This window comes from Schistocerca serialis, chromosome 8 (assembly GCF_023864345.2).
Source record: "Schistocerca serialis cubense isolate TAMUIC-IGC-003099 chromosome 8, iqSchSeri2.2, whole genome shotgun sequence".
Taxonomy (NCBI): domain Eukaryota; kingdom Metazoa; phylum Arthropoda; class Insecta; order Orthoptera; family Acrididae; genus Schistocerca; species Schistocerca serialis.
In genome coordinates this window covers 278711028-278736196 of record NC_064645.1, presented here as the reverse complement: position 1 = coordinate 278736196, position 25169 = coordinate 278711028, and the positions used below count along the sequence as shown (strand labels likewise).

At 39.1% G+C, this 25169-nt stretch overlaps 1 protein-coding gene across 1 annotated transcript in view; it reads right to left on the bottom strand.

The window, feature by feature from the left end:
• Positions 1 to 5140: 5140 nt before the first annotated feature.
• The window catches only part of LOC126416971 (photoreceptor outer segment membrane glycoprotein 2-like), a 51076-nt gene continuing 31047 nt past the window's right edge, over positions 5141 to 25169 (bottom strand). The window contains exon 4 of the mRNA XM_050084853.1: positions 5141 to 5218. Coding sequence (XP_049940810.1) covers positions 5141 to 5218 — 78 coding nt within the window. The remainder of the gene's footprint in view (positions 5219 to 25169) is intronic.

The window sequence follows — 25169 nt, the reverse complement described above, 5'->3', positions numbered from 1 at the left end:
TGGAATGAATAATTAACTTGTAAGCGGCAGATGCTGTAACTTGTCCCAACAGCATAATGTTTGGTTTGTTACAACTGACCAGCTTCCATGCAACTGTTGCCAATGGCAATGAGGTTAAACTCACATAGGTTTGAGAATTCAATAATATCACTGCCGCACCTGAGTTGACCTGTAGCCAGATCACTTGGTAAAAAGCACTTAATTCGATAAACAACTTGGGAGAAGTTGTAAGCATTGGAGTCACACATTTTATGTCCATGTCCATATCCTGAGCAACCTTTGGTGAGCAATACATGGAGGCAATGTGGCCTTTCTTCTGGCAAGCATTATAAGTAGCCCAGCACTTAGGGAATGCCGAATGTTCGTGCTGGACAAAACAGAAAGGACAAGAAGGAAACAGAGAATTCTAAACCTGGCGCTGTGGTGGTTGTAGCTGCTTGGGCCAGCCTTGTTCAACTCAGTGCTGGGCCCACATGTTTACCACGATGCCCACCACTTCCTCATGCAAGATATGTGTTGTCCAAGTGGGCAAATGTTGTGACACTACTGCCACATCAACCATGCTTCAATTTGGTAGTCTGCTACCCGAGAAACTTCAAAAGATTGTGCAATTTGCAAAAGTCTGCTAATGAGGATGGGGTTGGGGGGGGGGGGGGGGGGGGGGAGCGGACAGTTCACAAGTAAAGCCTTCTGGTGCACTTCCTTGTCCAGAGCTAAACAGATAATTGCATCGTGCACTACTGAGTCTGCATAAGAGGCATTATGGGCATCAGTAATGAATTGACACTTACAGCTAAGGCCATGAAGTTTGGCTGCCCAGGCCTTTATGACTGGTTTGGTTTCTTGCAGCATTGGTAGAACTCAACTTATGCTGCTATGACATGCAGTTTTTTGCTATAGTAATTGGACAATAAACTGCACATGCGATCAATAACTAGTTACCAGTTCTTGTAAAAGGGCAAGCTGACACAGTAATTGATACACCTTAGGTGGAATCCTCAAGAGGAAGAAAGCTTTGCACAAATTCGAGTCTGTTAGACCAAAAGCCAAAAAATTCTGTCTGAGCCCTTTCTTGTGTTTCCTATTTCTTGGCTGAATCATCATATGCAGGAAAACTGGATGGTTAGAGTGATGGCATGGTACCATGTCTGTTAATGGAAGCAGACAACGCGATTACAGCCAAAGTTAGCTGTTTAGTCTGGGCCAGTAGCATGGGGCCCATAATAAATAAACCTGATGAAACCACACTTAAAGATTGCACATGCAGAAACCATTCCAAACTCATCACCAATTCTGTAGTAACTAAGTAATACACAAAAACAATACAAGTGGCACAAATATGGCTTTATTCATAACTCTGACAAAAACAGGAATAGCATCTTGGGACTCTACAAGACAGAACAACTGATGTGCATGATACAAACTTGGATAAATGGAGAGAGACAGTCAGAGCTGTTTCGTGCACACATATATGGAAGTCTTTGGCAGATGGCACATACGCCTCCCACAGGCAGCCTCCAGCAGCCAGCCCATTCTGATACAGTTGGCAATTGATTCAAACACACAGGTGCGGCAGCATCACTCTTGGCGCATCCACACTCATATGCACTAGTAGCAGGATATAGCAGCTCCAGACATATTATATATTCTAAAATAGAAATGGATATCAATTTATAAACTTCATGACATAATGTTAAATGTTTGCATGCAAAGCTTTTTGTAATTCTGCTCACCTCGTTAGCACCATCTAATGTATTAATTTAACCAAGTAATAAAAGTTATTGCTTTCACAGAAAAATATAAAGTTGAAAATAAACACATTTGATAAATTTCTACTTATAAAAGTATGTTGCAGTATTTGACTCTTAAAAGTAAATGTACTGTGTTGCAAACATGTCTTCCTAAGTTTCTTGCATGTTCAGCCTTCAGCAAATAACCATCTCACTCACACACTTGATCAGAGTAACATTGTGATTGTGAAGCCAGAGCACTGAGCAGACTTAGCTGTGCTCGTGGAACATGAATACATTGCAAAAGTGCAAATCTCAGCCAGGTCTGGTGTAAGATCACAGTTGCTTTTTACTTTTGGCAAAAATATTCTGCTGTTCTGCATTCCAAAGCCACAATGCATCTTTCTCCAAAAAAATCAATATAAATAGTGGTGACAATGCCCTTTGATGATGTGGAACCTGAGAAATGCCTTAACCCATTTCTTGTATGTTGCGTTAAAAAATTCATAACTACTTCTTTTGCAGGATCCAGTTCAATGCCCTTTGGCAATATTACAGTCAGAGAAATTTCACTGTTTGTATGAAAATTCCAGTACATCTAAACCTTTTACAGATTTCTGAAATGCTCTCAGAGTTTTAATATAAATGAATTATACTAGCAGTACTATAAACCTATAAATATATTAATACAATACGCTACACTACAGAAACAGCACTGTAGTAAGCTGCTAAGTATGTAGTTGGTTAAAGTGCAATGTTTTTAATAATGAAATCTACAGGCCACTTGCTTTAATTTTTTCTAATGTTCATAGATAGATGAATAGGCCACAAACTGTAAACCAAGACATTGTCCAAATAGAAAACAGATATAAAATTTTAAACACTTTTGTTTTATTATTTTTTACTGTAAGGGATTGAAGTTGTAATTATCAAAGAAATGATTGAATCACCCTCTAAAAATTACTAGAGTCTTGTGAAATATTGTTGTGACTTGAAAAATTCTTGTGAAAAGCTTTTCATTGGTGTCGATCTTCACTGTTGGCTGCTGTTTCGTGGGTACAGCTCCCCAAATGTGCAATTCTGATTTATGGTTAGTTGGTAAAGTTTATCTGACATGATGTCCCTTACCCTGATCTGACAATTATTTGAGATAATTTATTAATTTCAAGTAATTCAACTGTTGGATATTTTACTTATATTAAGCTTATCCATTGTGGATAAAATTTCATTTTGATATAGTTAGATTATCACATAGTTTTAAAGGTGCATAATTTAACAACTACTGACCTAAAGATAGAAAATAGTGCATGTCTGCCCAAATCCTCTTTTGGTCTTGACACTCTTCCCCCCTTTTTACTCTTCTTCACAGTCTGTCCATTCAGTTTTTTATTGTTGCCGGTAATAATCAACAGCTCACCAGTCTACTGATAGCTGTCTCCCCCTCTAACAATATATGCCTATCCCCACATTCCCTGTCCCATGCCTCCTTCCCCTCCCATGCTACAAAATCCATTAGGCTACGTTCAGATGTAATGCATGTTGATGGATTGTAATGCGTGATCGAGTATGAAAAGAGTTCAGATGAAGAGTTGTAGAACATGTTAGTCCCTGTAGCTACTCACTCATAGTCTGTTTCATTTTCAGATATCTTGTAAGAGGGTGTTTGGTGGCAGAGCTACATTATTCATATATAACTGGGAAACTGACTATATCAAAGGTAATTTGTAAAGTATGCAAATACATCTGAACGAAACTTAAAGCCAATATAATTCTAATCCAAATGAAGAAAAATGGATTGGGCTATCTCATGGATTTCAAAAGTATGCAATGTTTCCTCATTGCACCAAAGCTCTTGATGATTAACAAGTCAGAATACAAAGTCTGGAACATTTAAGTTCCTTATACTTCACTTATAAACATTTTCTTTCCTAATACTGTTGGCGCTATGTGTCTGACTATTGCTTTATCTGGGTAGAAATTTGCACTTACGGAAAAGACAACTGCTCTGGAATTTTTAGAGATAAGTTCTACATGAAAAACTCACTGAAAAATCTTTGGATGTATGGAAAAAAAAACATGACATGGCACATATGATTGTAGGTGATGAAGCATTTGGGGTGATGGAAAATTTGATGAAACTCTATGGTGCAAAGCAGTTGGCTTATGGAAAGAAGTTATTTAATAATCGGCTAATTTTAGCATGTAGGTCTGTTGCGTGGACTTTTGGTATAGTGTCTAATAAGTAGAGAATACCACATTCTTCATTAGATATCAGTGTGGGTTGTGGCAAACACATTGTAAAAGTGATTGCAATACTTCACAACTATGTTTGAATGAGAGATGGTTTTAAACACAAGGACAACTTAAAAGGAAATCTCACAAGTATAAATACTACCCACAATGGACATCCCATATCATCAACTATTTCGTTAAAGAGAGTAGACTTGAACATGCAGATCTTATGGTATGAACCAAAGTGTACTTCTCACAGAAGGTCAAAACCTATTCCTACCAAGCTCACCATTCCAAAATTGTATTTTTCTGCAATGCTGATGCTGCATTTCAAAATACTGCCCTTTTTTCTACCCTGTACCTCAATGTCAGTATTCTTGCCTACAGTTTCATTTATTTTTCGCCATGCCCAACAAAGAAAAATAACAGAAACACACTTAAAATACATCTGGTCATGAAAAAATTTACAGTCAACTGAACAGCACACAGATGCATGCACTTTCTAGTTGCGTGTCAAAATACTTTCATCTGTGTCTAGAGACTTTTTCTGTGAATTCTGCATTAATGTGCACCCGTGTGATCAGTTGTAAGTTGAATATTAAGATGTCTAAATGTGCATCAGATTTCCATCATTTGAAATTAGCCTTAAATGCCCCCCACCCTCCCTGCATGCATTCACACCTCTCAATAACAATTGCTGTTGTCACAGAGGGGGAGATATGAGATTTGGTGCCTTTGCTGGTATGGATGGCTGTTTTCACTAAAACTGGAAGTAAATGAAAGCTGTTCTTTAAGTGTGCCAATGTTCTAAACTGTTCATCTGCACATGAATGGTGGCTTGCTCTTCTTTTCAGTACATTCTATCCATTCTGGAATACTCAATATTGTAATACATACATTAAATGTCTGAGTTGTCATCACAATCTTTTAGCAATAAGAACAACTTTTTATTTTGTTTGACTCACTGGCACTGATTATCATTTACACATGACACAGCCTCTTACAATATGAGATGCCACAGTTACATTATATAAATGTAAGAAAGAGTATTGTCCATAAATAAACCTCCAACTTTTATTCAGAATGTAATGAAGGTGGTATTTTTGTCAAAATATACCTATGCAATGAATCTCCTGCAGTACACTCAGAGAATACTCATTACTTCAGAAGAATTTCTTTCATTCATGCCGTCTTGGACCAATCTCCTTACTTTCTTGACCACTGTTTCCTGAGGGTTTCTGCTTTGCAGCTCTTTTCTGCAAAAATGTAAAACAAAAGTATAAAGTTAACATCTATCAAAATTTGTACGTCAGATTGTCTTACTATATAGATTTCATGGAGCACTGCTCCATTTAAGAATAGCTATTTATGACAAAATTAGAACCTGTAATAATAAAAATGTATGTTTGATATTATACTGGTGTTGTTTCTCGCATTACTCTCAATGTGCTTGTGGTGTTGAGGGTAAGAGACCAGTGGTTCCAATATCCCCTGTTAAATAATCTTGTATAGTAGAAAACTGACTGTTAGTTTGAAAACTAACTGATAGTTTGAGAACTTGGATGTAACTGAAACTATAAGATAGAAAAATCAGAGTTGGTCATGCACACAGGCAAGTCTGAATATGATTTTTATGCATATTTCTTTGTTTGTGCCTGTTTAGATGAAGTAGATGTCCAGCAACCATTTGCTCAGGCCTGGAATCAGAAATATTCTTGTTGAATTTTTCCATACCTCCTTCAAAGTGGCATTGTGCTCCTACATAATCAATTAAATATTCTTGTCCATTCCTATACAATAATACCTGCTAAAAGCCATGCCCTCAGTTTATTCAAATACTGGTGACAACTCGTATACATATTGTATATAGTGTAAATATAACCGCCCTGTGGCATAATATGCTGTTGAGCATAACACACTTGATTTCAATGGCTGCTTCATTACCCGAGACACCTGGATCCTTCCCTCCACCACCAGCTTTTCTGAACTGTGCACTATAATGAATCACCCTCATTTAACATTAGCTTCTTTTTTTATAGAGGTAACTGATACCATGTATACTATCGACTCTTGCATACGTTAAAATTACCTCAGCTGTTTCACTAAAAGAATTTATATGATTTTGTATATGATGTATTATACTTCGGTCTAAAATGTATAAAACAGAAATCAATGTGTTGCAATCGATATGTACTAACAGTTAAAATTACTCTTCTTTTAAAAATACTTGAAATCACAAAATTTGTGGATACTTTAAATTCATATTATTAATTGCACAATCTAACACAAATTATTACATTTATTTCTAGATTGATTTACGAAATAATGTAATATTTTAGCGAAGATTCGTCTTTGGTAAAGAAAGTTCATAGACTCTTTTGCTTTGTACATTCTTTTGAATTATGTATCACAGAAAGTAAGTAATGGTGGGCATGCCTCTGATGGAAGTAGACATTTTCTAAGTTTGTCATCAACAGTGTAATTATTATTATTTCTCTCTCTCTTTTTTTTTTTTTTTTTTTTTTTTTTTTTTTTTTTTTTTTTTTTTTTTTTTTTTGTGGAAACTCTAAATATGGTGTGATGTTCAAAGATATGACAAAGAATAAAATTCAAGAATAATACAGGCAAATCTTCATCAGTTATTTAGTCATCAAGAAACTACAAAATCAAAATTTCAGCTACAATGATGTACCCCTAGACAAGACTTTGAGCCATTGACAATGACAACAAGATAATGAAGATAAGTAAAAAGTTATTCTTTTGTATTACATACACCTCTCATAGCTTTCAAAATTTGTGCAAAGACAGAGAATTTTAATATGATGTGTGGGAGCATAAGATTACAAGTGGGGGTGTCAGTCGTGATCTGTTAACTGGTAACAAAGTTTTGTCTGTTGCAAAAGAAGAACGTACTTTGAATTTATATCAATTACAGCTATAAAACTCCAATTTATTGAAGAAATAAGGCCAGGGAAATGCCAAAAAAAGTCAGATCAACAGTAATGAGAATTACATATGATATCAACAATGATGGACCAGAAGAATTGAAAGGGGGTTTTCAACTATGACTAAGGACATCAAAAAAGATAAGTACAAACCGTTTGTGAAATTAATCTTTCTTACTGGACTCGTGTGATTGCTAAGAAAATGAATAGAGATGAGGGTAGTGGTGATGAAATGAAAGCTGTAGAACCCAGCCTAGACATATTTGAACCAAGTGAAAGCGTAATTAGCAAAGAAACAGTGAAAACTGATATTTTGCAGTTGATTTTAGTAAAATTAGAGGAAATGAAGATGGGCAGCTAAAGAAAATGCAGTTAATGGTCAGTTAATAGAAATAAAAACAGACAACAATAGTAACTTTAGTACAGTTAATGATCAGTTAACCAAAAAACCTACTTCACTACAAGGATAATTAAATGAACTGAAAAGTGAAAACAATGACAAAATGGACAGGGTACAATACCAAATAGACCAACTTAACAGTCAGGCTTCAGAGCTAAAAAATGGGTTTGTCAGATAGATTAAAAAGTGTGAATGAAAAAGCAATATATAAGAAAATAAATTTATTGTTTTGGAAAATGAGTTCATGGCCCAATCTGCACAACAAGCGAAGAATGTTGATGATGTCAGAGTTGAACAGAAAGCCATAGCAGAAATAATGAAACAGAACTTTAGCAGTTTAGATAAAAAAATTTATATGTTGAAAACAGTACGTGAACTAATGTAAATGTTTTAGATCAAAAAATTTCAGTAGGTCAGGAAAATTGCATTCACAACAATCTGTAGTTAAATAATGGTATTGCGTGTTCCAACATTCCGATCAGAAGTTTTCCATCAGACAATTTACATACAGAGGATTTTTTTACACTACTGTAGAGATAGTTTTGTTTCAGGCATGAGTTATGACCAAAAGATTAAATTTGTTAAAAGATATCTTGAAGGTGAAGCTCTGTCTTGGGTATATCTAAATTTAAGTGAGTGGGAGACATAGCAAAGTCTTGAAAAAAGAAGCTGATCAAGGGAGAATAAAAAGTGAATTTCTGAATGGTCCAAACTATAGGAATAACAGTATGCTGAACTACACTCCTGGAAATGGAAAAAAGAACACATTGACACCGGTGTGTCAGACCCACCATACTTGCTCCAGACACTGCGAGAGGGCTGTACAAGCAATGATCACACGCACGGCACAGCGGACACACCAGGAACCGCGGTGTTGGCCGTCGAATGGCGCTAGCTGCGCAGCATTTGTGCACCGCCGCCGTCAGTGTCAGCCAGTTTGCCGTGGCATACGGAGCTCCATCGCAGTCTTTAACACTGGTAGCATGCCGCGACAGCGTGGACGTGAACCGTATGTGCAGTTGACGGACTTTGAGCGAGGGCGTATAGTGGGCATGCGGGAGGCCGGGTGGACGTACCGCCGAATTGCTCAACACGTGGGGCGTGAGGTCTCCACAGTACATCGATGTTGTCGCCAGTGGTCGGCGGAAGGTGCACGTGCCCGTCGACCTGGGACCGGACCGCAGCGACGCACGGATGCACGCCAAGACCGTAGGATCCTACGCAGTGCCGTAGGGGACCGCACCGCCACTTCCCAGCAAATTAGGGACACTGTTGCTCCTGGGGTATCGGCGAGGACCATTCGCAACCGTCTCCATGAAGCTGGGCTACGGTCCCGCACACCGTTAGGCCGTCTTCCGCTCACGCCCCAACATCGTGCAGCCCGCCTCCAGTGGTGTCGCGACAGGCGTGAATGGAGGGACGAATGGAGACGTGTCATCTTCAGCGATGAGAGTCGCTTCTGCCTTGGTGCCAATGATGGTCGTATGCGTGTTTGGCACCATGCAGGTGAGCGCCACAATCAGGACTGCATACGACCGAGGCACACAGGGCCAACACCCAGCATCATGGTGTGGGGAGCGATCTCCTACACTGGCCGTACACCACTGGTGATCGTCGAGGGGACACTGAATAGTGCACGGTACATCCAAACCGTCATCGAACCCATCGTTCTACCATTCCTAGACCGGCAAGGGAACTTGCTGTTCCAACAGGACAATGCACGTCCGCATGTATCCCGTGCCACCCAACGTGCTCTAGAAGGTGTAAGTCAACTACCCTGGCCAGCAAGATCTCCGGATCTGTCCCCCATTGAGCATGGTTGGGACTGGATGAAGCGTTGTCTCACGCGGTCTGCAGGTCCAGCACGAACGCTGGTCCAACTGAGGCGGCAGGTGGAAATGGCATGGCAAGCCGTTCCACAGGACTACATCCAGCATCTCTACGATCGTCTCCATAGGAGAATAGCAGCCTGCATTGCTGCGAAAGGTGGATATACACTGTACTAGTGCCGACATTGTGCATGCTCTGTTGCCTGTGTCTATGTGCCTGTGGTTCTGTCAGTGTGATCATGTGATGTGTCTGACCCCAGGAATGTGTCAATAAAGTTTCCCCTTTCTGGGACAATGAATTCACGGTGTTTTTATTTCAATTTCCAGGAGTGTAATTTTGTAGGAATCAGCTTAAGAAATTAGCATATCTTGACAGACCCTTTGAGGAAATGACAGTAATTGATTCTCTAAAAATGATATTACCAGAACGTTTGCAGTGGGACTGATGAGTGCCTAGAGCAGTTTTTATGATATGTAGACTGGCTGGATAGGGCAGTAGAAGGAAACATGTACCATAACAATTGAAATGATAGAGATCACAATGCTAACAACAACAGAAACAGAGTTAATGGTAATTTCAATCAGGATCAAAATGGTGATAGAGACAGAAATTTTGAACTTCAGCAGAAGAGGAATAATGGGGAAAACCATGGGCAATATAATAGGAGAAACAATCATAGAGACAGCTATTCAGGAAATGGTGGTCCGTCTCAATGAAGGTCCACAGTTTTGGGGCGAGGAAACACAACAAGTACAGGACCCCAATTTACAAGTACATTTACGCAATAATAATAGTATTAATAATGTGGCACAGGTATTTGAAGTTGAATAGAATGAACACCAGATTTCTAATAAGTTTTGGAATACTATATTTAATTATAATAATGTGGATACAAATAACAAAACAGAATGTGAGAGTAATGAGAATTTTGATGTAGTATGTACTAACGATTTCTTCTTGTGGTCAGAAAACAGTGTTATGAATGTATGTGAAACAGGCAATGACTGTATTAGATCTGAATTAGGTAGTATTTTTGATGTAGATGAGAATGAGAGCTGTGAAATAACCTGGGTTGGTAAGTCTGAGACTGATAGTTTATTGCAAATGAATGTACGTGAGGAGTGTTACTTTGACAGTGATGAGACCTGTGTTGTTTACAATGTTATTGATGAAGTAATTTTTGAAGTATATGATGATGATAATGATGATGATGAATATCAGGTTTTTCTGGAGTATAATAATAATGAAGTTTCAGAGTTATTTGTAAATCGAGATAAGGTGGGAACTGTGGGAAGGGAACTGTTTGATTGATACAGGTAGCCCAATTTGTGACATATCTGAACAATTTAGAGATGAGAACCAGCATAGTAAAAATTTTGTGGGAAATGTCCATTGCACTTGTAAAGATAAGAGGAGCCACTGGTAAGCAAACAAGTATGTGAAATGTCAAGTACTGTTAACATTTAGTATAGAGGACAAGATATATGAACATGGATGCATAATGACACCTAGTCTAGAAGAAAATACTCACTATGTCTGTAGATTTATAATACTATGTGATTGTGTTTTGTTTGCCATGAATTTAGTATGAAAGATAATGTAGTTTTAAAGTTCTATCTATTGGTTGAGGAAGGTGATGAAAAAACAGGGGGATAGGAGAAAGCAGAGACATGATGGTAAAGGTAGATTTTCTAAGTTTGAAGCAGGATATCTCGTATTGGTGAAAGCCAAAGAGAAATCTAAATTGTTGACATCTGAGATAAAGAAATTTTTCGAAATTTATATTGGACCATTCGAAGTTCTTGAAAATCCACATCCCAATGCATCCAGACTTGTGTATCCAAAATCTAAGAAGTTTTTTGGATTATGAATATCACTGAACTGAAAGCATATGGACATGATCCATAAGTATCTAATTTTTGTTTGATTGTTCTTTCTATCTATTGCCATGAATTTAGTATGTAAGATGATGTGATTTTCAAAGTTTTGTCTTATCTATTGAAACTATAAAGTTGTGTCCTGTAATAGATTTGTGCTAATACATATATGCCATGAGACTAAATGAGTAGATATTTTTACAGTTTTGAAATGGGACAACAATATTCATAATTTGTAGTGTAAAGATTAGGAATAGTATCTGAGCATATCTCTGTGTATTAACTTATTAGTCCATTCTTTTCATTTCATTTAACTTCATTTATTAATGTTTCACATGTGAACACTTTTTAATTGCACCTGACATAAATCCCATATAAATGACTATGTAAAATGAAGATGGAGAGCATATGTTGTGTGACATGAAGGAAGTACTGAACAACATATTTAGCACAGCATTTGATGTGAATGCTAGACAGGAAGTTACCTATCCATTGGAGCGTGTGATGATACTCTAAGGAGGGAGCTGAAAGATGTGGGCAGATCCACTCCCCATGCTGCTGTATGGCTGTACTCTGCTGGACCAGTCATCTTGCAAGAGATCGTGAGTGCTGGGTAACATATTCAAGCATCTGTAGACTGAAATGTGAGTTGCGTCTGATATTTGTGAACTGTTAACCAAGACTACTAAAGACAGCATAAATGCATGTAGGGGGATTATCTTTCCAATCATTATGTAACTTTAAATCAGCATGTATTATTTTTTTATCATTTGTAAATGAATCTTCTAGATATTTATGTACATAAGTTAGTATAGAAGACATTTACTAGTGTGGGCAATATAATAGGATGTATACATGTCTCTTTTCATACTCTGATTTTGGTTCTCAAGCTATAGGACTGTGTCATCATTCAAAGCTAACTATGACTGTTCACCTGAATTTATCCTGAATATTGCAACTGTATCTGATTGGAACTTGAGTTGTGGACAGGCTCATGCTTATTTTTTTCTAGATTGATTTACAAAATAATGATATTGTTGTTGTTATGGTCTTCAGTCCTGAGACTGGTTTGATGCAGCTCTCCATGCTACTCTATCCTGTGCAAGCTTCTTCATCTCCCAGTACCTATTGCAGCCTACATCCTTCTGAATCTGCTTAGTGTATTCATCTCTTGGTCTCCCTCTATGGTTTTTACCCTCCACGGTGACCTCCAATATTAAATTGGTGATCCCTCGATGTCTCAGAACATGTCCTACCAAACGATCCCTTCTTCTAGTCAAATTGTGCCACAAGCTCCTCTTCTCCCCAATTCTATTCAATACCTCCTCATTAGTTATGTGATCTACCCATCTAATCTTCAGCATTCTTCTGTAGCACCACATTTCAAAAGCTTCTATTCTCTTCTTGTCCAAACTATTTATCGTCCATGTTTCACTTCCATACATGGCTACACTCCATACAAATACTTTCAGAAATGACTTCCTGACACTTAAATCTATACTCGATGTTAACAAATTTTTCTTCTTCAGAAACGCTTTCCTTGCCATTGCCAGTCGACATTTTATATCCTCTCTACTCCGCCCATCATCAGTTATTTTGCTCCCCAAATAGCAAAACTCCTTTACTACTTTAAGTGTCTCATTTCCTAATCTAATTCCCTCAGCATCACCCGATTTAATTCGATTACATTCCATTATCCTCGTTTTGCTTTTGTTGATGTTCATCTTATACCCTCGATTCAAGACACTGTCCATTCCGTTCAACTGCTCTTCCAAGTCCTTCGCTGTCTCTGACACAATTACAATGTCATCGGCGACCCTCAAAGTTCTTATTTCTTCTCCCTGGATTTTAATACCTACTCCGAACTTTTCTTTTGTTTCCTTTATTGCTTGCTCAATATACAGATTGAATAACATCAGGGAGAGGCTACAACCCTGTCTCACTCCCTTTCCAACCACTGCTTCTCTTTCATGTCCCTCAACTCTTATAATTGCCATCTGCTTTCTGTACAAATTGTACATAGCTTTTTGCTCCCTTTATTTTACCCCTGTCAGCTTCAGAATTTGAAAGAGAGTATTCCAGTCAACATTGTCAAAAGCTTTCTCTAAGTCTACAATTGCTAGAAACATAGGTTTGCCTTTCCTTAATCTTTCTTCTAAGATAAGTCGTAGGGTCAGTATTGCCTCACGTGTTCCAACATTTCTACGGAATCCAAACTGATCTTCCCCAAGGTCGGCTTTCATCAGTTTTTCCATTCGTCTGTAAAGAATTCGCGTTAGTATTTTGCAGCTGTGACTTATTAAACTGATAGTTCGGTAATTCTCACATCTGTCAATACCTGTTTTCTTTGGGATTGGAATTATTATATTCTTCTTGAAGTCTGAGGGTATTTCGCCTGTCTCATACATCTTGCTTACCAGATGGTAGAGTTTTGTCAGGACTGGCTCTCCCAAGGCTGTCAGTAGTTCTAATGGAATGTTGTCTACTCCTGGGGCCTTGTTTCGACTCAGGTCTTTCAGTGCTCTGTCAAACTCTTCACCCAGTATCATATCTCCCATTTCATCTTCATCTACATCCTCTTCCATCTCTGTCTTACCATTACATAATCTATCTGATACCTTTTAGTATCTCCAGGGTTCTTCCATGTATAGAACCTTCTTTCATGATTCTTAAACCAAGTGTTAGCTATGATTAAGTTATGCTCTGTGCAAAATTCTACCAGACGGCTTCCTCTTTCATTTCTTCCCCCCAATCCATATTCACCTACTATGTTTCCTTCTCTCCCTTTTCCTACTGACGAATTCCAGTCACCCATGACTATTAAATTTTCGTCTCCCTTCACTACCTGAATAATTTCTTTTATCTCATCATACATTTCATCAATTTCTTCGTCATCTGCAGAGCTAGTTGGCATATAAACTTATACTACTGTAGTAGGCGTGGGCTTCATGTCTATCTTGGCCACAATAATGCGTTCACTATGCTGTTTGTAGTACCTTACCCGTACTCCTATTTTTTAATTCATTATCAAACCTACTCTTGCATTACCCCTATTTGATTTTGTATTTATAACCCTGTGTTCACCTGACCAAAAGTCTTGTTTCTCCTGCCACCGAACTTCACTAATTCCCACTATATCTAACTTTAACTTATCCATTTCCCTTTTTAAATTTTCTAACCTACCTGCTCGATTAAGGGATCTGACATTCCACGCTCTGATCCGTAAAACGCCAGTTTTCTGTCTCCTGATAACAACGTCCTCCTGAGTAGTCCCCGCCCGGAGATCCGAATGGTGGACTATTTTACCTCCGGAATATTTTACCCAAGAGGACGCCATTATCATTTAATCATACAGTAAAGCTGCATGCCCTCGGGATAAATTATGGCTGTAGTTTCCCCTTGCTTTCAGCCGTTCGCAGTACCAGAACAGCAAGGCTATTTTGGTTAGTGTCACAAGGCCAGATCAGTCAATCATCCAGACTGTTGCCCCTGCAACTACTGAAAAGGCTGCTGCCCCTCTTCAGGAACCACACGTTTGTCTGGCCTCTCAACAGATACCCCTCCGTTGTGGTTGCACCTACGGTACTGCTATCTGTATCGTTGAGGCACACAAGCCTCCCCACCAACGCCAAGATCCGTGGTTCATAGGGGGAGGAAAAATAATGGTATATTTTAGCAAAGATTCTTCTTTGGTAAAGAAAATTGGTAAACTCCTTTGCTTTGTAAACTCTTTGGAATAATGTGAGTACTACAGAAGGTAAGTTGTGGTGGGCATGTCTCTGATGGAAATAGACTCCTCTAAGTTTGTAACCAACAATGAAATTATTGTTTTTTCTTGAATGCAGAAAACGTAAAAATGGTGTGATGTTGAAAAATGTGACAAAGAATAAAATTCAAGAATAATACAGGCAAATCTTCATCAGTTATTTAGTCATCAAGAATCTACAAAATCGAAATTTCAGCTGCAAGAATGTACCCCTAGATAAGACTTTGAGCCATCAATAATGACAATGAGATAATGAAGATAAGTAAAAAGTTATTCTTTTGTATATCCTACACCTCTCATAGGTTTCAAAATTTGTGTGAAGACAGAGAATTTTAAGAGTGATGTGTGGGAGGGTAAGACTACAGCACCCTATCTATCCTATCATATTCTCCTCATTCTCATCTGCCACCCTGTTTATTTGCAGACCTCTGTCTACACATCCACCCATCTTTCCCTGCTCCACTCCTTTTTTGCTCATCTTTTTCACCACCTCCCTGGCCCACATCCTCCTGACACTGTGCCCATTTGCAGTCTAGTCCCTGCACACACCAACAGACAATGTTCGTCTCTCTCTGTACACTACTATCCCTCCTCCATCCCCACCCCCTCCAGATAGCTGCTTGCATCCAACGTAATAGCTGCATTCCAGCCCAAGTTGCTAGAGTTGGAGGTCATGTATGCATGAGGTAATCTTGTGTGTGTGTGTGTGTGTGTGTGTGTGTGTGTGTGTGTGTGTGTGTGTGTCTGTCTTTTACTGATGAAGGCTGTGACCGAAGGCTTTATGCAAGTGTCTTTTAATTGTGTCTGTCTGCAACTTGATGTGTCTTCTTCATGATAAGTGACAATCTGTCTTTTCATACATTGTTGTTAATATTATTAGGTGCAATAGCACACTATTGGCTTATGCAAAATTCTTGTGTTCCAGTCTTTGTAGTTCCCAATCAGGTCTCACTTTTTCTCTGAGGATTCTTTTTATTTCTTGAGTCCATTTTGTCCCTGATTTGACGGTGACTTCATTCTCTGGCAGTGCTTCCCATTTGCTAATTCTTTGTCTGTATGATTGTTTGTTGAAAATTTCTGATGCACATATTTGAGCCTGTTATAAATACATTTTGACCTTTCGTATCTAGGGTATGGTTCTGAGTTGTTCTATGCACGTTACAATTTTATGAGTGTGTCTTATCATTGTGAGTCTGTAGATATGTCCATAAAATTTAAATCTTCTTTTCTTATGACTTCCACAAGATTCAACAGTTCTTCAGTTGTTTTTTAGGATTATAGTCTGTGTCCATGTTCTGTTCTTTTGGGGCCAAGTATCTTTCTCAGAGTTTTGTGTTCTTCTTTTGGATATCTTCAAGATCAACTTTTCTGTTTTCACTTCTGTACAAGGCTTCATCATTGACAACTCCATTATTGTGCCTGATTTTAGTGTGTGTTGAGGTACATTTTTTGTTGTAGATGTTGAAGATTTTACTGTATGCTGTCCTCTGCTTTTGCATCTGAATTTTCTGTGCCATTTTCTCTGCTCCTGTAGGTTCAAGGGTTTCACCTAAGAACTCCCTTGATTTGTTCATATTTTGTGGGCAGTTTTTCATTAGGTGTACCGTTTTTATTTTTTATTTTTATTTTTTAAGTTTGTTTAATTGCTGTCATCTCATCATCTGTCAGTATTATCAGATTATATGCAAAATCTAGGCAATAAATTTGGATGTCATTTTTAGGCCTTCCAAGTTGTATGGATTTCAAATAAGCCTGGCTTTTTAGTTTTTTTCCCACTCTGAAATGAATTTGTCAAAAACCAGATTAAAGAGGATAAGAGACAGACTGTTGCCCTGCTGATCACAAATGGTTCGGACACCTCACCCATGAGCTTTAGTTTGGAGGTTGTGTTGGTAAGTGTTTGTTTGATGGGATTTAGGGTTTTTGGATTGAATACTTATTCTTCCAGGTTAACAGAGTGAGTTTGCCAACTGACTGACTCACACACCTTTTTGAAGTCCAGAAAAGAGCATATGATTTGGCTGTTCCTGAGCACTTTGTATTTTAATGTTGTTTTTAAATTGAATGTTTCGTCTATACAATTTTGACTGGCACAGAAATATGCTTGATATTTATCAGTTTTGTGGTTGAGTTGCTTCTGACAGAATTTTGTATGTAACTTGCAGAAGGGAGATCCCTTGATTGTTATTTAAATCCATTTCACTGCCTCTTTTGTACAGTGGGCAAATTAAGGTGCATTTCCAGTCTTTAGGATATTTTTCTGTCTGCCAACTGTCAGCCATGATTTGCATGAGTTCTCTGAGGGAATTTGGTCCAAGATTTTTCAACAGTTCTGGAGTGATACCATCTTCTCTCAAAGCTCCGTTATTTCTGAGTTTGAGGATATGCCCATGAATCTGTTCTTGTGCGGGTGGTAGGGATTCAGTGTGGGTGAAAGTAGTGATTTCCTTAGAGAATATTGAGGGTAGTTCTGGGTTGTTGTTGAGAAAAATATCATGCCAGTTTCCAACCATTTTCATGATTGGCCAAGATTGATTTTCCATCTGATTTTCTGAAAGAAATTTTGAGGGGAATATCCTCAGTTTATTGCTGAAAAAGTTCTATAGAAATTAATCATGTCATATTTACAAACATTTTCATTGATGGAGCCCAGTTGTTCCTTCACATATTTCCTCTTGGTTTGTCTAATGCTTTTTTCACTTGTTTTCTGGTCTCACAGAAGTGTTGTTTATTTTATGGTGTCCTATTACGGTTATACTTAAGAAAAGTTTCATGGAGTTCCTCCAGCATTTTTTTCACATTTTTAATCTCATCAGGGGTGTCTGGAGTTTAAATTTGGGTTACTTCTTTGTCCTTCGATGTATTATTTTGGTTTGAGATTTTTCCCAGATGGTTTTTTTTTTTCTTTTTTTTCATTCTTCTTGAATGTTGGTTTCCTCAAGTTTGCTTCTGCTGAATTTTTTATGGTATGTGTCTTCCTTTTGTGTTTTCTTTGGGGTAAATTTCAATTTCATTCTACTTAAATAGTGATCAAAGTTGATGTTTACCTCTCTGCAGACTTGAATGTCTTGGATTGTTTCATGTAGATGGTAGGAAATGGTTACACAATTGATTTGATTCTCACCAATTTGTTGTATGGAGTACCTCAAAGTCTTCTGTTTTGATGAAATTCTTCTCAAACTATATTATAAAATTTTTTTTAAATAAATACCACATCTCATAACAGAATTTTGTCACTTGAAAATGGAAATTCGAAAAGAAACTTATTGTCATTCCTTGAGCAGGAGACACAATCAAGTAATTTTTTGAGGCCAAAAGCAAAAATTTTGTCTTTCAAGAAAAGAGTCATATTTTCTCACTTTTTCCATATTAACATGTTACAGAATACTACATACACTTATTAATAAATTATGAGGCAGAATTTCCTGCCAGTACTGACCTTGAGATGAAATGTGCATTACTGCTGACACATATATACAGAATTAGAAGTGACACCTTCCTAGCTTTTTGGAATTAGTGGTTTCTTCCTTATGGAAGAGAGGGACTGATTGTGGAAGGTTAAAACATAAGGGCAGGTCACATACACACACATGGAAAGTAGCATAATAACAGTTTAACGGAAGATACTCAATTACCTGGAACAGTGCTGGTATAATTACTGAGTCAAACTTCCTGACAATTGAACTACAATAACAACTTCTTAGTACATATGCATCAAGAAATTGGATTATGATTTGAGGCAAAGTAAAACATTCAACAGAATATTCAATGCATTTTTAAAGAAAAATTTAAACATCTGTAATGTACAAAGTAAAAGATTGCAATCATTTGTCCTTCATGTTCCACTTATTGCACAACAAAGGAAAACTTTCAGGGACAAGCAACGAGTCTCAATATGAATTAACAAAGTGAAGCTGTTGCTAGAAACCACAGTAATAATTAACTGCCATTGGACTACAATAAACTATTTGTAACTATATTAGAGAAAGAAAGTTGTGGAACACTTATCTTTCAGTAACCATGGACAAAAGAATTCATTTCTGTTTGTTTGAAACAATGTAATACGTGTGTTTTTGAGAAAATGGAAAATCAGGATTCACTGTAACAATATCATGAAAAGAATAGTTGCCACTCAGCATATAGTGGAGATGCTGACTCGCATATAGGCACAACAAAAAGACTGTGACACAATAAACTTTCAACCAACAAGGCCTTTGCCAAAAATAGACAACACACACACACACACACACACACAAAACGCATCTCACACACGCATGACCACAGTCTCTGGCAGCTCAAGCCAGACTGTGAGGAGCAGCACATGATGGGAGAAGCTACTGGATGGTGGAGGTAAGAATGAGGCTGGGAGGAGAGGGGGAGGGATAGCAGAGTAAGGGTGGGGACAGTAAAGTGTTTCTTGTGGGAATGTACAGGAACAAAATAGAGAGAGGGTAGGGCAGCTAAGTGAAGTCGGGAGATTAGACAGAGGACAAAGAGGAGGGAAGGGGGTGGGTAGTGGAAAGGAAGAGAAGTAAAAAGATTGAGGGTGTGTTGGTGGAATAGAGGGCTGTGTAGTGTTGGATTGGGAACAGAGAAGGGGCTAGATGGGTGAGGACAATGACTAATGCAGGTTGAGGCCAGGAGGGTTACAGCAACATTAGGATATATTGCAGGGAGAGTTCCCAGCCACACAATTCAGAAAAGCTGGTGTTAGTGCCAAGGATCCAGATGGCACAGGCTGTGAGGCAGTCACAGAAATGAAAAACATCATGTTGGGCAGTGTGCTGACAAATGGGTTGGTCCAGCTGTTTCTTGGCCACAGTTTGTCAGTGGGCATTCTTGTGGACAGACATTGCCATGTAGAAAGCATCACAGTGATTGCAGCTTAGCTTATAAATCACATGACTGGTTTCACAGGTAGGGCTGCCTTTGATGGGATAGGTGATGTTTGTTACTGTTGGTTGTGTAGTGCTTCGGTGTGCCTGCAAGGTGGGCAACTGCGGCTGCAGGCTGTCAGTTTGGTTGCTGATACTCTAGGCACCGTGATGTCTGGTGGAGAAGACCGCAGCAGGAGGGATGTTTCCCATTTCGGGCATGACCAGAGGCAGTTGAAACCCTGATGAAGAATGTAATTCAGTAGCTCCAGTCCTGTGTGGTACTGAGACATGAGGGAAATGCTCCTCTGGGTTCAGACGGTGGGACTTCTGGGTGACTGAAAAGATAAGGCATGTGGGATCTGTTTTTGCACAAAGTTGAGAGGGTAATTACGGTCAGTGAAGGCCTCAGTGAGATCCTCAGTATATTTCAAGAAGGACTGCTTGTCACAACGGCCACAGGTGGCTAGGCCATATGGAAGGGACTTCTTGGTATGGAATGGGTGGCAGCTGTCAAAGTGGAGGTGTGTGTGTGTGTGTGTGTGTGTGTTTTGTCTATTTTGAACTAAAGCCTTGTTGGCCTTTAGGAGATGTGGTGTGTAGTGTGAAGGATATACCTTATTTCAGGGTAATTGGTAATCGAATCCATGTTGTAAGATGTGGTTAAGTTTTTTCAGTCTGCGGTAATGAAGGGGGTAGTCCTCTGCAGTTGTTTTGGGGTCTCGTTGGAGAATTATGACTGAGTGTTTACATGAAATGGTTTGGATAGTAATGCCTGTGTTAAGACATTCGGTTAGATGCTAAAGATGTGTCTTCCAGCATCATCCAGATGGTATGGGAGAGGCATTTTGGTATGGATGGGATGGCAGCGATTGAAGTGGAGACACTGCTAATGGTTAGTGGGCTTCGTATGGACAGAGGTTTTTACAGAGTCATCGGAAAAATGGAAGTTAACATACATGTAGGTGAAGGCAGGTGACGCACTGATCTCAGGTGAAATGGATAGGAGAGTAAGGCGACCATCCATTCTGTTTTTGACAGTCATGACTTTTATAGCTCTGTCCTGAATATTTCCAAAGGTAATTTATGATACTTATTTCTTCCAGATTTTCAGGATAATTAATCATGAATTACATTTTGTCTGCATGTATCAGTATGTTTTATTATTAGTTTATTTAAGTTGGTGAAACTGTTTGACAAAGAGATTCTACTGTTAGCAAATATTGTCCACTTACAGTGTTGTGCACAAAGCGCAAAACAGGTCTCTACCATCATCTGTAAGCATGAAATAAGAAATTATATCTCACTGTATAGTGTGCTAGGTAGTATTACACTATGTTACAATACTATACGAATTATAATAAAACTTGTGTTGACTTTTTTCATGTGCTGTTGAAGAATACGGACATGCTGAAGAAAATTCATAGTACTGATAAACACAGTATTTCCCTAACACTCCTTCATCTTGGTGCTAATAAAATATAAATTAATCTATTTTTTGTATCAAATTAAAAAGATATTTTGCATTTATTACATTTAATTAACATACTTTTTACAAAATCAAAAATTTTTAATGTGTCCCAAATATGCGTCTCCTTTTAGGAGAGGTGTTTAGGCTATAGAATGAGTCCAGACCATGAAGATATCATCAATGAAACTGAAATAAAAAGTGGTCTTTGAGTCTTGAGTGGGTAAGAAGGTTTCCTATACATGGCACAGAAACAGGTTGGCATATGGCAGAGCCATGCATGTGCCCATTGGCGTGCCACAGATTTGTTTGTATACATCCCCCCTAAGGAGAAGCAGTAGCCAGCTAGGAAATAGTTGGTCAGTTATAAAAGGACTGGATTTGTGGGTTTGGAACTAGCAAAATGCTGGGAGAGGTAGTGCTTAATGGCAGCAAGTCAGATGGTTTCAATCAAGGATTCAGGTGGCAATGATGTGGGGATGGTTGGAAAACAATGAAGGAAGTGATTTGAATTCTTGATATAGGGAATTAAGCTATGGCCAGTGGGTTGGAGCCATTGATCAGCATGAACTGAGATTCTTCTTGCAGTAGCACAGTTACAATGATGCATCCAGGTTAGGTTTATGGATTTTGGGGAGTGCATAGAAGGCTGGCGTGAAGGAGGAATTAGGAGTAAAGTGAGGGATTGATTTTTTTTTTTGGGGGGGGGGGGAGGTTCTCAGATGAGTCTATGGATATGAGTAGAAGTTCTTCCACTAATTCATCCCCTTCTTCATTATAAGTGCCCACCTTGGTTTCTAAAACACTTGGTCATGAATTATGTCTTCAAGATATGGACACAGCCAAGACACAGCCACTGCACTTCTCTACCATATGTTTCAACAGGTTCTTTTCCTGGACATTCAGATCCACCTCTCTGGTGGCTCACAATCTATCAATCTCCTAGACCTCCAATCAGCCCATAAAGCAACTGCAAAGGAGCACCTCCCTCATTACCTAATACCACCTTGGACTGGAAAAACCTGACCACATATTCTTCCAGCTCTTCAGTCACCTTCCATTGTGCGCTGAAACGAGAAAAACCTTTTCACCAATCCTCCTACTTAATACATGAAATATACTGGTTGATCCTTGCAACACATCCACTCCAGGCTCCCTTTGTCAGATGGCTTGTATTCCTGCCGAAGACACAGCAGCAAGACCTGTCCTATCTAGTTGCCCAGCAAATTTTATTCCAGTCCCTTCAAAGGCTTATACTGCCATTTCGGTGGCAGGAACACACATGAAAGCAGTTATGTCATATACCAACTTCTGCACAGCTTTTTCTGTGGACATAAATAGCAGTCACCTGTCCACCCGAATGAACTGCCACCAGCAAATGTGGCCAGACTGCCCATTGGCAGAACATGCTGTAGAGCACAACATACTCTCCTTCAGTGGGTGTTTTACAATCAAGGGTATCTGAATCTCCCCTCTCTCCCCTCCTTCTTCCCCAATACTAGCTTCTCTGAATTAAGTCCTTATAGCACATCCCTTGCTAATGCAGTTCTCTTGGCTACAATCTCTAGTAGCACCTGTCCCATATCATCCCATTCATGACCGATGCCTCACACTTCACTCCATTAGTCTAGACTCACACACTTCTTTCTGAAGTCTCTCTCATCCTACATTTTATACTTCACCCTCCCAGCCATTCCTCCACTTCACTGTAAATTTGCCTGCCTGCACCAGAACAAACTCACCAGTGCCACATTACTATCCCATGCCCATGTTGCCCTCCCTCAGAGTGGCCAGCTTCCCTTGCTTTGCGTATCAGGCTCTTTGCTTCTGTCACCAGCCCATCATCTCAGCAGCTGGTTCAATTGCCACAGGGTGGACTGAATCTGATAGGTCAGCTGCGAGACAGTGTGTATGTTTCTTGTGGTGTCCAGCTGTCAGATGGAGTGTGACAGGTGAGCTGAGTGCAGGTAAAGGCAGCTAGCAAATCACACAACCCAGTGGTCGTTGGGGTTTTCCCAGACAGAAATAGATGTGTGTTCCAGTGGCACAATCACAGATGAGCGAAGATGGTGGGACCTTTGACTTGGAATATCATCACTAATACGATTTTAATGAAAATGCATAAAATGCATTACAAACATGCTGGAGAAGAACTAATGACAGCATTGGAATTGTGGTAATATGGTGAGCTCTTTGAATGTAAATCCACGTTTGAAGCACTAATAGTTAAAGAGTTTATTATAAATTGTAATAACTGAACCCTTACGAAAGTCACACTTGTGATACCACAGATGAAAGTGGATAATACCTGCAACATAATGAACACATTACTTTTCCAATTAAAGCAATAAAAATGTTATAAACAATTTAATTTATGTAAATAGAGCATAACTGTGGAATGCTCCAAAGATACACAATTGATTTTATCAGCATGAGTTTCCATCTTAAATATTCCAATAACTCTGTATATTCAATTGTAGCTGATTTATAAAATAGGTCTAGTTAGTGTTCTGACTCGAGGGCTGGATGTGGCAATTTATGTGTCTGAGATTTGTTTAAAATTGTTGAAATATACATATGTGATTTTTTAAAAGGTTTCAAACTGACTGCAAAGGTTTTCTACGTGTTTTATCATAAGTTTTTGTATGAAATTGTGTGAGAATTATGAATAGTGGTCAGGATGAACCTTTAAATAAGCGTGCAGTACAGAACAGGTGGTTTTTAGTATGTTGCCTTGTGCCTGGAGTTTTGTTGAGTTATTTTCATCTTGCTTTCAGATGAAATCGGTCAACTCAGGTGGTTGGTGGCCAAGTTATGGATGGTGTGAAAGTGTACAGCCACCTCTACTGATGATAGAGAGCCATGATTAAAGTTATAAATTGCCTGAACTCTGGTTGAACTTGTTAGCTCTGAAGTAGAACACTGTATGGGAATTCAGTAACATTTTCAGTTTTGTTCACAAGCCTGTTGATATGAAACTTCCTGGCAGATTAAAACTGTGTGCCGGACCGAGACTCGAACTTGGGACCTTTGCCTTTTGCGGGCAAGTGCTCTGCCAACTGAGCTACCCAAACACGACTCACGCCCCGTCCTCACAAAACTGAAAATGTTACTGAATTCCCATACAGTATTCTACTTCAGAGCTAACAAGTTCAACCAGAGTTCAGGCAATTTATAACTTTAATCATGGCTCTCTATCATCAGTAGAGGTGGCTGTACACTTTCACACCATCCATAACTAGGCCACCAAACACCTGAGTTGACCGATTTCATCCGAAAGCAAGATGAAAATAACTCAACAAAACTCCAGGCACAAGGCAACATACTAAAAACCACCTGTTAATTCTGCCAGTACCTCGTCTACTACGTCTCCTACCTTCCAAACTTTACAGAAGCTCTCCTGCGAACCTTGCAGAACAAGCACACCTGAAAGAAAGGATATTGCGGAGACATGGCTTAGCCACAGCCTGGGGGATGTTTCCAGAATGAGATTTTCACTCTGCAGCAGAGTGTGCGCTGATATGAAACTTCCTGGCAGATTAAAACTGTGTGCCGGACCGAGACTCGAACTCGGGACCTTTGCCTTTCGCAGGCAAGTGCTCTGCCAACTGAGCTACCCAAGCATGACTCACGCCCTATCCTCACAACTTTACTTCTGCCAGTACCATGTCTCCTACCTTCCTAACTTTACAGAAGCTCAGTTGGCAGAGCACTTGCCTGCGAAAGGTAAAGGTCCCGAGTTCGAGTATCGGTCCGGCACACAGTTTTAATCTGCCAGGAAGTTTCATATCAGTGCACACTCCTCTGCAGAGTGAAAATCTCATTCTGGAAACATCCCCCAGGCTGTGGCTAAGCCATGTCTCCGCAATATCCTTTCTTTCAGGAGTGCTAGTTCTGTAAGGTGCGCAGGAGAGCTTCTGTAAAGTTTGGAATGTAGGAGACAAGGTACTGGCAGAAGTAAAGTTGTGAGGACGGGGCGTGAGTCATGCTTGGGTAGCTCAGTTGGCAGAGCACTTGCCCGCGAAAATAAAAGGTCCTGAGTTCGAG